Source organism: Montipora foliosa, chromosome 7, assembly GCF_036669935.1.
Source record: "Montipora foliosa isolate CH-2021 chromosome 7, ASM3666993v2, whole genome shotgun sequence".
In the NCBI taxonomy this organism is placed as follows: Eukaryota; Metazoa; Cnidaria; class Anthozoa; order Scleractinia; family Acroporidae; genus Montipora; species Montipora foliosa.
Genome location: NC_090875.1, coordinates 32,629,610 through 32,644,609, shown reverse-complemented (window position 1 = coordinate 32,644,609; position 15,000 = coordinate 32,629,610). Strand labels below are relative to the sequence as shown.

Here is a 15,000-nt window from a genome sequence, read left to right as displayed (position 1 = left end):
CGTTGAAAATGTTTAAGGTGTTTTTAGTCGTTTGAAGCCCCAGACCCCTCTTCGCTCCAAAAAACCAGAAAAGAGCCTGGAATTGAAACAGTTTAATATTCTATGTACAAAAAGCTATTTACAGCAAGTGCCTTAGAGTTATGGTTCCCGCACGCGCACCCCGCAACTTTTAATCCTCGTCCAGATTGCTCAGTTCCGTCAGAAAATCCGGGGACGTTATTTCCGCGAAAAACTCTGCCACCTTATCGCAAGATTCCACCAGATCTTCACGTTGGTATTGACTAACCGCACGAGCCAACGCCACTTCCGAGCAGGAACGTTCTAAGACCTCGTTTAAAATGTTTTGGATCCTAGCTTCCCAGTCCTCTTCCAGACAGGTTACGGTCCAAGCCCGATTTATCCGTGTCCGTCGTAAGACGCTCTCCGCTGAATCGGCGACCGTCTTATCCACCGGAAGTGTCCGTCGTGGCGCCAAGCGTCCGGAGCGTCGGACGGGTCGCGTCGGAAGCGAGGGACAACGACGGGGTCGGAGAGGCGCAAAGCAAGAGATCGTCCAAATGAGCGGCGGTCTCATGATCAGACAGGTCTGAGCACGACGACGGGGAGGCAGGAGGAACGAATCGGTTCCAACAAGCCAAACCTTCTCTCAAATACGGAGGTGTGGGAGGTCGGAGCCCATACTTACGAAGGAGCCATCCACTAGCGGTATTAGGGAGCTTACGCAACAGGACAGCAGAATGACGAAAAAATGTCGCGCGAGACTGTGCATTCCCAATCTTCCGCGACATTTTGCCGTCCTGAGTTTTCCAGTCGTCCTGTTGCGTGAGCTCCCGAATGTCGATGACGCGGGACGGACGGGCCTCGGTCGCCATTCCTTGATTGAGACAAAATGGGGTCCTGACTTTGGCGAAGAGCGTGATGAATGACCACTGCGTAGCCGCGAAGCCAGTTCTTTCCTTACTAACATATTCTAAGGAGGACGGGTGGTAAATGACCACTGCGTAGCCGCGTAGCGATCACTTTTCAAGATCCGTTTTGGGGTGGCGGAGTATTCAGCAGTTACTCCTTCGCTGTTGTTGCAAACTAATAATGAATTTTGTTGAAAAAGTCTACAATGCAATTCTTTAAGTCCAAAAAATTGAACATGAATACCATTGCACAAACTGTAAATCACTGGGTTTTGAATTTCCCGCACTCTGTCCTTTTTGAGTGTGTTAAAGATGAAACAACAACAATGATATTCAATGTAAGGAGAAATGTAGACTCGGAAAAATATCCGAGTCCCAGATGGGATTTGAACCCACGACCCTCCGTGATCTAGTCGGATGCTGTAACCACTGAGCTACAGGAGACTCTATGGTGAGCAAGGGTCAATTTGTGGGTCTTGACTGGAACCGCATCGCGCGGCTACACAGCCAAGTATTGACTAGCATATTTGAAACTCACTAACAGCATCGCGCTGTCACATTAATGCATATCAAGATGCAGGTTGGAGGTTGGTTGGCTGCATCTTGATATGCATTAATGTGACAGCGCGATGCTGTTAGTGAGTTTCAAATATGCTAGTCAATACTTGGCTGTGTAGCCGCGCGATGCGGTTCCAATCAAGACCCACAAATTGACCCTTGCTCACCATAGAGTCTCCAGTAGCTCAGTGGTTAGAGCATCCGACTAGATCACGGAGGGTCCTGGGTTCAAACCCCATCTGGGACTCGGATATTTTTCCGAGTCTACATTTCTCCTTACATTCTGTCCTTTTTATTTTTAAATTTCATATGGTTGCTCATATTTATTCACTCCCGTTTGCAATGCAACACTTTGGAAAGCTAACAGACCTTAATATTCAAATACAAATTGAAAAAAACTTGCTCTTTTCTTGTTAACACGCCATACCAGAGTTCAGTCAAACTACTGATGGTTGTCTTTGGAAACGGATGTAAAAGGATTACAACGTTAATGTATCTTACATCTGATGTTTCTGTTGTTCTAATCTTGCCATAAAAATCATTCAGAAACTTAAATGGTTTGCACTCTGAGAAAATTTACTCGAATGTCCTTCTCTTGGTTGTCGAGGAGCAATGAATAACAGCATTTACACCTTTTGCTCTTCATTTAGAGAAAATACGCAATCATTTCCACTAAAAGTCAGACTAATGCGAAAATACGTTCATTTGCGCCAGTCGGCATTCAATCGCGCGAAATGCACCCTCCACAAGGATATCTGCATTGTAAACATTCAATTAAGTTTCAAGACTTTCATTAACGTCTTGCGAAATTCAAATTCGTCAAAACAACTTTCATTTGTGCGCATTGTACATCTAATAACATCAACAGAATATTCTTTTGCGTGATTGGGCATTCTTTTTAGTAAACAATATATTCAATAAAATTTTAAACCATGGCTAAACAGTCAATAGCATCAATGAACAACCAATAAAATTTTGTTGATAATCATTGGCGCGCTTATGCAAACAATACAGTGTTCATTGCATTCTTTTCGTCAATTTCAGTTTACAGTGTCCCCAATTAGTGCTCCAGCGCTAGAACTACTAGACGATTAAATAAGTTTCCTTTTTCTGGGGCGTCCTCGTTTTTCGTCTTTCAGGTGAATGTTTTCCACCCGGGACCGAGGGGGCGGGGCTGGTTTGGTTATAGTCCTACTACCATATTTTTGACTTTGGGTGCTCTATTGGCTAACGCATGACATTGTAGTGTATCATTAATGAAGCAAAAGTAACCCCCAATATGGTTATTTCTCGTTCCTACCTTTTAGCTATGCGGACTATTCTCCTATTTTCTCCTTGAAACGCGAGCTTGCGTCACGCCTGAACTCTTGGTCTCATGGACCTTATTCGCGTGGCGGCCATATTGGCCATAGACAATAGATTTCGTATCCAGAGCCTCGAGTTGAAATGTTTCGGGTCGGGTTTCTCTGAGCAAAAACAAAAGTTTTCAATCCCTCGGGACTCAAAATGGCCGACGTATGATTAAGGCCTAAGGGGAAACTTCACTTGGTGTTACTGTTCATGCCCTGTGCCTTCATTGTGCCTCGAGATGAACCCTTTTGTTTAGGACTGAATTCGAACTTTAATATATCCAAAGTGGGCTATTTGGATTGGTTCATAACCTTGTTTCCACCTGCTGTTGTTGGTCGAAGAAATTACGTTGGTATTTGTTTTACGCTACTCAATTGAAAACCGCTCCACAGGGGAATCCTTCTTTTTTTTCTCATTAGCATAGACCCGTCGTTTTCTAATCTTCTGTCACCCCAAAAAACAGTACTGACTATTTAAAGTGTATTGCATAGTGTGCTATCTCTGAAACTTTGAGTGCAATTTACCAGACAATCTATGTGTAATGACGCTCTGAAAAGAATGTATGGGCGCTCGTTATCAAAGCTAAAAGGCTTAAAATAAGCGATTTAACTAAGTTTAACAAGTTTTTTTACCTTTTGAAGTCAATTTGTAAATAACATTTGTTTTCTTTTAGCAAACTGGTATGTTAATGAGACAAAGTGTAAAAAGTGATGTCAACAAGTATTCGTCGAGAGGGGCGCAAATGGTTTACTAATCATATCTTATGAGTCCTACCACCAAAAACTCATTTATAACATAAAAGACTTCGTTTTATTGGCATTTAAACTTCGTTTCTCTTTTTATACACGAATGTGGAAATATTACCAATTAGTTCAACTGTAACTGGAAAGAAAACAATTTTTGGACCATCGGGAAAAGGAAATATGTTAAGAAAATACAAAGATGTGCAATAAGAACGATCATAGGATATTACAATCTGGATCCTTTACTTTTAAAAAAGCAGCCTCGAAAGACGTTTCCTCGAAGTTCACATCAGAAATCTGTAAGTAAGAGAATAGTACATGAGAATAAGACATTTTCCTGTACAAATTGAGTTAGCTGGTGTTTATACCAATTATAATTACAATACCCATTCGCCTTTTTCTCAGCAGCCTATTCGCCCTTGTAACACGGCGACCATATTGTCCCGGGAGACCAAAAGAGCTTCGTTTTACCACGCCAAGCCTCGCAGTGGAAACCATGTGGGTGAGTCTTAGCGTGGTAAAACAAAGCTTTTTTGGTCTCCCGGGACAATATGGTCGCCGTGTGACAAGGGCGAATAATACATTTGCAACTATTGGGGTTCAAGGTGCAATGAACCCGTGGGAAGAATGGGAAACGAGTTGCTTGGCGACGGGCGAACCGACAACTGAAAAACCAGAGGCCTGGGAAGGAGTCGAACCTAGGACTTCTGTAACATTGGTCGGATGCTCTCATACCCATTGACCTAATAGAACTCGTGGGAAGCTAGGTCAGAGAGCTGATAGTAAATCAGCCAGTTCGGGAATAAGTTTAGAGAGCACATAGCGTTCGCAGAGCTTACTGACGATGGAGAGAAGTGAGATCTGCCTGTAGTTGGTGACGTCGGTTCTTGGCCCTTTCTTGTGCAGCGGGCATATATTAGCACACTTCCATTCACGCGGTAATCTGCCGCGCCGGAGTGACTGGTTAAACAAATTGCAGAGCGATGGCGCAAGCTCTGGAGCACACAATCAGAATTTTTGGATGTAAATTGTCCGGTCCAGGGGTCTTTGTGGGGTTAAGGAGGTTTAGACCTGACAAAACATCCACCTCTGATAGCTTAACCAGCCTTAATAGTTTGTCGGTAAATGGCGCCTACGGCAGAGAGTTGGGAAGCCAGAGATCATCATTAAAAACTGACCCGAAGTAGTTGTTGAAGAGCGTCCCTTTATCGTCAGCGTCAGAAAATGCAGATCCGTCCAGCGCGACTGTATCCGGAACACAGGAGCGCTTAGATAAACGGTTCAAATGACTCCAAAACCGATTCGGCTGGGAGAAGCACGAGTCTGAGATCTCCTTCAGATACGACGAGCGCTTGAATCTTACTAGATATTTAAGTTCTTTGCGAAGGCGTCGGAACTTCTTCAAAAAAGCTGAACTGTCTTTGCGGAGCGCTTTCTTTCTCTCAGCTTTTTTCTTGTGGACTACAAGAAGCACTTCGCCGTCAAACCAAGGAGGCATGTCAAATTTCCTACGTCGGCGCTTAGGAACAAATAGTTCGACTTGAGCGAGAAATGTCGATTTCCATGACGACCAGTTCTCTTCAATCGAGTCATCTAACGAAATTTGGGTTTGACAAAGGATTACTGGCCAGGGAAGCGCGAAAGCCTTCGAAGTCAGCTTTTTGAAGGTTGAAAGAGTCTTGTCCAGTATGTTTATTTTGGGATCGGAACGAGATATGCAAATCAAATGTTATAGCTTTGTGATCGGATTTCAAAGCTACGCCCTCGCAGCCAATCACATTGATGTTAGACACACCTTCAACACTGCTCATAATCAGCAGGTCTAGGATGTTGTTTTTGCGTGTTGGAGAATCAATCATTTGGAACATGTTCTTGGATACCACCTCGTTACAGAACGTAAACAGAGTCGACTTATCAAAATCGCAAAAGCCAGTTCCTTCAATCCATGTCACCTCGGGAAGGTTGAAGTCCCAAAGAAAGATCATCCTGTCATAAGTAGAGTTGTTCAAAAGTGCAATAAATGTTTGAAGCCATGAAATTGCAGAGCTGGGAGGTCAGTAGAAAACAGCAAGTAGAACCTTCCCGCAGTTATTGATCTTTATTTCGATTACGGTATGTTCAATTACTGAGAAATCGCAGAGCAGAACTTGCTTGCATCGAAGCGATTAAGACTCCCCCACCTTCATCCGAGTCGCGGTAGCGCAGACCATCACGATCGCAGCGATGTAAGTCATAGTCTTGTCCAGTATGTCTTGTCCACTGTAAAATTTCCGAATCCGAGATTTTATTATTCAACCAAGATTCGGTAATAAAGACCAAATCGAAGTCATTTGCATATACCGTGTCCTGAAAAGCTCGTAATTTCAGACCTGACTTGATACTGCGAACATTCTGGTAATAACAATGTAAGGAAGAAAGGTTAAATCCCTCTGCAAGTCCAACTGAAGACACGATAGCGACGTGACTTGACGGACTGCTGTGCCGGGAGGCTGTATTCGCGTTGGAATTATGCGAACTGTCATGGCGGTTCCTCGAAGGTCCAGGCTGTGGGTGTATATCGCCGCAGACTAGAAGGTCATTTTGGATATAAAGATGACCATTCAGAGAGTTTGCGTCTACATTTCTATTTTTATTTGTCGAGAGTTTCAATAGACGAAGCGAAATAATAAATATGACAGACCGAGTGACCCACACTTCTGTATTTTACATTTTCTCCTACCCTTACCATTCCGGAAACGAAGCACTATTTCTTTTTATGAAATAGTTTCTTGTTAATATTGCCTTGCTTTAAACATTCTTCTTTGGAAAGTTTTGTACGTCGAGACAATCGACTCAATGCCTAATTGCGTTTCATGACCATCATAGGATGATTTTGTTGTTTTAATTTATGTAAGCGTCAGTATTGAATTTTTTTTTTTTTTAATATAACGCGCTCTAAAACATTATTATTATTATTGTTAGAGTTTATAAAGTAATCTTGATAAAATTGTTTGCACTAAAAAAATTTCTTCCTCAGCTTTCAAACCACTGTCTGTCAACATTTTAAGTAAAACGTTGTCTCTTATAGTTCTCGCAATATTTGAATAAGTAATTTGTTTCTGTCGGCAAAGAATAATGAAAGTTAAAGTTAAGTTCGATTCTTGTTTATACAGGAAAGAGTTGATCACGGTAGCTAACTAAACCTGAATGACTACTAAGAGATTGCATCATTTGAATCTAGTGAAGCCTTGTATCTTCAGGAAACAAAGCGTTGATCCGATTTCCGAGAGTTTCGTTGTAAGCCAAAATCAATTCTCTTCACGCGACAATGAAGACAGCTTTGTTTACACTCATAAGTGTTTGTCTGTGCGCTTTGGCTGCAAATGTATCGCAGGGGAATGGAGGCACCGACATTAACCAGCCAAAGATTAAACCGAACGGTGATGCAAAAGTTTTGGTGCAGCAGTTGTGTAACTCAGAAGGAGCTAGCCTGACTAAACTGAGATCGATGATAAAACAAGAATTCCAAACCATGAAGCAAGAATTGATTGAGGAAATTGAAAAGAAAGACAGCAAAGGTAGATTGGATTTTTGACCATCCCTCATCGATTATCAAACTTAATAGAGCTGAATGGTTGAATCGGTTCAATCTATTCTAGTGTCGCTTATTTTAATTCAGGGCTAGTTCAGTTGTTTCCCCATAATTACTGTTACCACCAACTTATTCCGTCAAATTGAGTTTACATCTGAACATTTGAATAGGGCAAAGCCTAGAAACGGAAGGAAAACAGACACAACTGAGAGAATTAATTTAGTACATTACATGAATTCGCCCGTTTCGTATAGATTAATCAAAGTGCCACTGCCGTTTCTCCTGGATATGAACGTTACCAGTCGGACGAAGTCAGCAAACTAATGGTGTGCTGATACACAGTAATTTTCAGAGAGATAATTTAACTCGGAAAACGGAGTTAAAATTTATTTTAAGTCTTTAATGTAACTCCAATTTAAGGGTTGAAATAATTCTTGTCAGAGAGTCACCTTAACTATGCAAAAGTAGTTATATTAACTCCACATGAGAAGTACTGGAACTCCAAAAGTGGAGTACAAATATTAGGTTCAAAATGACTCCGTTTTTAACTTATTCATGTGCGCAAGCGGCAGGGGAATTTGACATTTTCGTGAAAGCTAGCGTCAAATTTCCCACTACTGGGCACCTACAGACTGTCAAGTTCCTCCACCCCTGGGAGCCTCCCTCACATTCCCGCCCTGGAGTAACTTTTTTTTCATTAGATTCTCATTGTTCGAACACCACTGTTCTTCACTGGCGATTTCAAATTCCCATTTAACAGCTGATGGAAATTTGTCGTGTAACACGAAACCTTTCCGCCTCTCACGGTACTGAACGAGAACCTAACATTGAGCAAAACAACAAACAATATTAACCAGCTTTCGAATCAGTCAAACATGCACAATGATAGAGTGGAAAATTCATGAATATGTAGAAATATACAAAAAGCAATCACCAAAAAAAAGTACAAAGAAACATTCTCGTACTTGTGAACACTCCAGCAATTACTGATAGAAGTAATGCACACTATTTACAAAAAGGCAAGACCAGGGGTTGATCTAGAATAAAATAACGACCGGTTTCAAAAACAACGAAATAATTTATAGAGGGGTCCGGGGGCATGCTTCAACTCCACCCCATCAAAGATAAGAGTTATTTTAACTCAATAATAAGAGTTAGTATAAATACACAGGTGATTATACAAAATCGCGCGCTCTCATTGGCTCGCTATATGGAATTATCAGCCGATAATCACCTCGACGGACAAAATGGCTGCCAGTATTCGTTTTCTTACTGTAAGTGAAGATGATTTCGCGTTGAAATACTTTTTTCTCTTTTTTGAAATAATCACCTGTGTATTTATACTAAAACAATTATTCGCCTCAGGCTCAGTGATTATCGGTGAATATTCACCTTGATTTCGTCTCGGTGAATATTTAACAATTATTCCATGAGCGCGCGTTGGATATGAGATGGTAAATAGCCAACGAGGCGCGTAGCGCCGAGTTGGCTATAACCAGTCTCATATCCAACAAGCGCGAATGGAATAATTGTTTTATTAAATTCCTTAAACTCCAAAAATTTGGAAGTACGCAATACGAGCGGAAAAAGCGAGCAAATCCGAGCGAAATCGAAAAAACTTGATGAGAACTGATGCGATGTTGTGTAATACCTTGTTGTCAGACAGACGCAGGCTCATCACAAAAACATTTCTTGTCTTTTCGGGTACTTCTAAACGTCGGAATTGATCCAAACTTTCCACAAAAAAGTCTTTTTTCTCCTTTTTGGCTTTATTCAAAGAGTAATTTCGCATTCCGGCGAAAACATTTTTAGTTTAGCAACGCTTAACGCAATCATTTACCATATAAGGTCAAACCAAGGTATATGAGCTGATAACCGAGATTGAGTGAACCAATCAGAGCACGCGAAATGCATTATCCGAGGTTGAGAATTTAATAATCACCGTTATTAAATTCTCAACCTCGGATAATGCAATTCTCGTGCTCTGATTGGTTCACTCAATCTCGGTTATCAGCTCAAATACCTTACTTTGACTTATATGGTAAATGATTGATCTAAGTGTTGCCAAGCTATTGGCTATTTACCATCTCATATCCAACGCGCGCTCATGGAATAATTGTTAAATAATCATTTCGCCTTCGGCGAATAATTGTTAATTAAAGTCACTCTGGTACATTCACTCCATTCAGTTTTGGAAATGAAAAGAGCACCATGCACAATGATTATAACATCTTTAATTGAATCAAATATTTTCCTTCTTTCTTAAGTTCCAGATCCAATTGCCTTCTTTCCTCTCAATGGCGCATATGGTACCAAAGAAAAGAACAACAAAGCAATGCAAGGGAACCCCAAGGGAGTTACATTATCTCAGGGGCCTGACGGCAAGGATGCTGGCTCTTATGAATTTTCGGGAACTCCAAATAGTTTCATCGAATTCCCCAACAGTGACGGGGGACCTTTAGATGTCAATGGTGGTTCAATGACGATGCTATGCTGGATATACCCTACTGGTAAAACTGGACCTCTTTTCAACTATAAGACGAGTGGAGCTTGGGGAGTTCATCTTTGGGACGGAGGCAATAACAAACTTTTTGTCCGCTTTACCCGACGTGATTATTCATTCACAAATGGCTTGGCTGGTGGATCACTTCCTAGAAAGACATGGCACTTGGTTGGTGCGTCTTATGACGTCAGCAACGGCTCGGCAAAGCTATGGGTCAACGCACAGGTGGTACGTACATTAAACATCGGAGCTGGTATTAATCTGGCAACACAAGACAGCGTCAGGATGGGAGTAAAGATTGGTGATGGAAGGTACTATAAGGGCAGAATCGCTCAGATGCAAGTCTACAACGAAGCTTTGAGTGCGAAGCAGATCCAAGAAATAAAACAAAGAACACCAGTTGCATAGGTAAGAATGTGAATCCGCTGTGCTCTCGATCCAAACAAAAAAATAACTCCCTGAATAACCGGCATACAGCTGGGGAGTTCCCACATCCTTTTAGAAAGAGTCAAACATATTATTGTTCGCTCTGAAAAAAATATTCTCTTTCCGGAACAAATTTTCCCCAAAAAGGAAATTCCCACTATTGACAGGAATGATCGCGTGCCCAGATGTCTACAACAGCTCAGAGTTAAATTAATTGGTTGGACTTGGTACACTATTCCAAAATCTGCTTTAAGAAGTAAATTGATTTATCGGACGTCAATTGAATAGAGAGTGCTGGCAAACGATATGTTCTGCCAAATTTCCCTGAAACTAAACTACGTGAGATGACTATTTGTTCATTATTATTTCGATAAAGGTTTCAAAACATATTAGCCGTAAGCTTCGTTGTTAAGCTTTCGTCCACCTGAGTATTTTAAGATAAACTTCGTAATTAATGCAGATATTAACAGAACGCTACTTTGTTTCCACAGATTCAGTATCAAGCACAGAAAACCGGGCACATTGAAAAAAACTGAAACTAAGTGATTTCATAAGGTTTTATATTAAGACATTTTAAACTTGAGCAGGGATCCGAAGTAAAGTCACTATTCCTGATAAAAAGTCGCTAGTTTAGTGTTGGAAGTTGACTTGGTTAATAAAGCAAACGGTGGACAGTACCTTAAATTCGCTATCACTTCCCTCATCTCATCCCATAATGAAATACGCTTTTTCTTCGGGGGTCTTTACATGAGAACAATACAAATTATTTACTGTTGGGACAAGTTGCACGAAAAGTAGAAGTTAATTCTTCTTTCAGCAACGGCTCTTGCAACTTGTCTCGCAACGATTTTGGCCATTGCAGGGTATGTTACCATGCATGTGAAATGCTTCGTGCAGCTTGTCCCGCCATAATGTCGCCAAAACATTGCAAGACAAGTTGCACGAAACATTTCACAGTGTAAAGGTGGACAAACAAGAGGGGTCATGTGGAGGCGACATGTTGCAGTGACAAAAACAGCGATTATTTTCGGAAAATATCTGTTCGTAAGACGATTTGAGATCTAGCATTTTCGGAACATTTGTTGTAAAATTCTTTGCTTGCCTGCCTGTCCTGGGATCTTCCAACATCTAAAAGATGGTATAATCGCCCATTTTTAATGGATTTTTAGCCTAAAAAGGTCACCTAGAATTTTCGGGAGCCTTTTTTCTGGCTGAAATTTTCGAAAAGGTAAGTTTTGATCCCTATAATTTTCGGATCACTAGACTTTCAGCTAGGGAATCCGAACAGATGAACAATTTGTAGGGGATAAAAATATGCCTATATCTACCGTTTAAATACTAAAATACGTTTTGAACTATATTCTCGTTGGGTGCCCCTGACAAAAAGGTGTGTAGTACACACTGAGGCCATGCACATGCATTAGGGTTGAACAAGTTGAACTTCATGGGACACGTCGCGGGGACAATATCACGCCAAAATTGGTGTTGCGCAATTATAAAAGTATCATCTCACACGAGGGGACATGTCGCTGGAACATATCCCTGAAACATGTACCCGCAACATTTTCTTGTACAGTGTATGCATATATTGTGATTTTGTCCCCGCTACACTTCCCTTCTACATGTCTTCTCAGTGTGAACTACACAAGTTTATTGTCACTCAACATGTTGCTGCAACATGTCCCTAGTAGTAAATGACGGATGACTCGTGCTCCTTTTTTGCGCAAAGGAATTTGAGGAGCATTGCTAAGGACGCGTTCAAATGGAGGCTTCTGATTGGTTGGTAGTACATTGGTAGGTTATTAGGATTTTGGAAAGCTCTAATACTTTGAATAACTATGCAGCTTGCTCCTGATTGGTCGAGAGGAGATTTGATTGACAGACCGTGACAATTTTGGAAGAGGGGCATGGTCCGTTCTCATCCTCATCGTTATCGTTCAGAGCGGGGAAACCCGTTTTAGGCGTTTAGAATTTATCTTTAGGCGTTCCAACGTGTTTAAGGCGGTTGTAGGAGTTTTTAGGTCCTTAGAACGTTTCTTTAGGCGTCCGAAAGCGTTTAAAGCGTTTTAAAATGTTTCTCAGGCGTTTAGAGCGTTTCTTTAGGCGTTCGCACGTGTTTCAGGCGTTTCTGTGCGTTCCTTAGGGTACTCTGTTCTAGGCCCTTAGAGCGTTTCTTTAGGCGTTCGAAGGCGTTTCTAGGCATTTTCTAAGGGGAACCCGTTTTAGTCCTTTAGGCGTTGGAAATGCTTAAGGCGTTTTTAGTCGTTTGAAGCCCCAGATCCCTTTTCGCCCCAAAAAACCAGAAAAGAGCCTGGAATTGAAACAGTTTAAGTAATGGTCCGGCTGAGAAGCAGGCAGAAAACAATAGCCCTCGGCAATAGGGTCAATAATTTTGTGGTGCTAATTGGCGCATAGAGCAAAAGCCAAATTTCACCAAGATACAGATAATAGGGGTAGGGAAAAGACAAGGCCTAAAAATTAGGTTTTTTAAAAATTTGTTCTTAGTTTTTTCGGTTTTTTTTGGTATTAGCCAATGAGATGAGCCGATTTAAATGGAATTAACAATTAACTGTTCGCACCTTTTTAATGAGTTTTGCCGTACTCCTGCCTACCTTTTAGCTGGTCCATTACTTAATATTCTATGAACAAAAAACTATTTACAGCAAGTGCCTTAGAGTTATGGTTCCCGCCCGCGCACCCCGCAACTTTTAATCCTCGTCCAGATTGTTGAGTTCCGTCAGAAAATCCGGGGGCGTTGTGTCCGCGAAAAACTCTGCCGCCTTATCGCAAGATTCCACCAGATCTTCACGTTGGTATTGACTGGCCGCACAAGCCATCGCCACTTCCGAGCAGGAACGTTCTAGGACCTCGTTTAAAATGTTTTGGATCCTAGCTTCCCGGTCCTCTTCCAGACAGGTTACGGTCCAAGCCCGATTTGTCCGTGTCCGTCGTAAGACGCTCGCCGCTGAATCGGCGACCTTCTTATCCACCGGAAGTGTCCGTCGTGGCGCCAAGCGTCCGGAGCGTCGGACGGGTTCAGGAGGTGGTGGGACCACGTCGGAAGCGAGGGACAACGACGGGGTCGGAGAGGCACAAAGCAAGAGATCGTCCAAATGAGCGGCGGTCTCATGATCAGACAGGTCTGAGCACGACGACGGGGAGGCAGGAGGAACGAATCGGTTCCAACAAGCCAAACCTTCTCTCAAATACGGAGGTGTGAGAGGTCGGAGCCCATACTTAAGAACGAGCCATCCACTAGTGGTATTAGCTTACGCAACACGACAGCAGAATGACGAAAAAATGTCGCGCGAGACTGTGCATTCCCAATCTTACGCGACACTTTGCCGTCCTGAGTTTTCCAGTCGTCCTGTTGCGTGAGCTCCCTGATGTCGATGACGCGGGAGGGACGGGCCTCGGTCGCCATTCCTTGATTGAGACAAAATGGGGTCCTGACTTTGGCGAAGAGCGTGATGAATGACCACTGCGTAGCCGCGTAGCCAGTTCTTTCCTTACTAACATATTCTAAGGGGGAGGGGTAGTAAATGACCACTGCGTAGCCGCGTAGCAACTTCTTTCCCGACGAAAATATTCTAGGGGGAGGGATGGTAATGACTACTGCGTAGCCGCGTAGCCATCACTTTTCAAGATCCGTTTTGGAGTGGCGGAGTATTTAGCAGTTACTCCTTCGCTGTTGTTGCAAACTGATAATGAATTTTGTTGAAAAAGTCTACGTACAATGCAATTCTTTAAGTCCAAAAAATTGAACTTGAATACCACTGCACAAACTGTAAATCACTGGATTTTGAATTTCCCGCACTCTGTCATTTTTATTTTTAAATTTCATATGGTTAACGTTGCTCATATTTATTCACTTCCGTTTGCAATGCAACACTTTGGAAAGCTAACAGACCTTAATATTCAAATACAAATTGAAAAAAAATTGCTCATTTCTTGTTAACACGCCATACCAGAGTTCACTCAAACTACTGATGGTTGTCTTTGGAAACGGATGTAAGAGGCTTACAACGTGAATGTATCTTACATCTGATGTTTCTGTTGTTCTAATATTGCCATAAAAATCATTCAGAAACTTAAATGGTTTGCACTCTGAGAAAATTTACTCGAATGTCCTTCTCTTGGTTGTCGAGGAGCAATGAATAACAGTATTTACACCTTTTGCTCTTCATTTAGAGAAAATACGCAATCATTTCCACTAAAAGTCAGACTAATGCGAAAATACGTTCATTTGCGCCAGTCGGCATTCAATCGCGCGAAATGCACCCTCCACAAGGATATCTGCATTGTAAACATTCAATTAAGTTTCAAGACTTTCATTAACGTCTTGCGAAATTCAAATTCGTCAAAACAACTTTCATTTGTGCGCATTGTACATCTAATAACATCAAAGAAATATTCTTTTGCGTGATTGGGAATTCTTTTTAGTAAACAATATATTCAATAAAATTTTAAACCACGGCTAAACAGTCAATAGCATCAATGAACAACCAATAAAATTTTGTTGATATTCATTGGCGCGCTTATGCAAACAATAGAGTGTTCATTACATTCTTTTCGTTAATTTCAGTTTACAGTGTCCCCAATTTGTGCTCCAGCGCTAGAACGATTAGACGCTTAAATAAGGTTCCTTTTTCTGGGGGTTCTTCGTTTTTCGTCTTTCAGGTGAATGTTTTCCACCCGGGACCGACGGGGCGGGGCTAGTGTGGTTATAGTCCTACTACCATTTGTTGACTTTGGGTGCTCTATTGGCTAACGCATGACAATGTAGTGTATCATTAATGAAGCAAAAGTAACCCCCAGTTTGGTTATTTCTCGTTCCTACCTTTTAGCCATGCGGACTATTTTCCTATTTTCTCCTTGAAACGCGGGCTTGCGTCACGCCTGAACTCTTGGTCTCATGGGCCTTATTCGCGTGGCGGCCAT

The 15,000-nt window shown here is 41.8% G+C and overlaps 1 protein-coding gene and 1 long non-coding RNA gene across 3 annotated transcripts in view; one reads left to right on the top strand and one right to left on the bottom strand.

Moving 5' to 3' along the window:
* Positions 1-3,610: 3,610 nt before the first annotated feature.
* LOC138011846 (uncharacterized) lies at positions 3,611-6,504 on the bottom strand. The gene is made up of 2 exons (XR_011124784.1): positions 4,738-6,504; positions 3,611-3,856 (listed from the first exon to the last, which is right to left on the bottom strand). It is a non-coding gene; the product is annotated as an uncharacterized lncRNA (long non-coding RNA).
* Positions 6,505-6,680: 176 nt separating this feature from the next.
* LOC138011845 (uncharacterized) overlaps positions 6,681-15,000 on the top strand; it is a 28,555-nt gene continuing 20,235 nt past the window's right edge. Inside the window, exons 1-3 of one of the 2 annotated variants that reach the window (XM_068859068.1) lie at positions 6,681-7,116; positions 9,398-10,041; positions 10,551-10,736. In XM_068859068.1, coding sequence (XP_068715169.1) covers positions 6,867-7,116; positions 9,398-10,041 — 894 coding nt within the window. In that variant the 5' untranslated portion in view covers positions 6,681-6,866 and the 3' untranslated portion in view covers positions 10,551-10,736. Of the gene's footprint in view, positions 7,117-9,397; positions 10,042-10,550; positions 10,737-15,000 lie in introns of those variants that run through there. The other variant, XM_068859069.1, reaches the window with a different exon arrangement.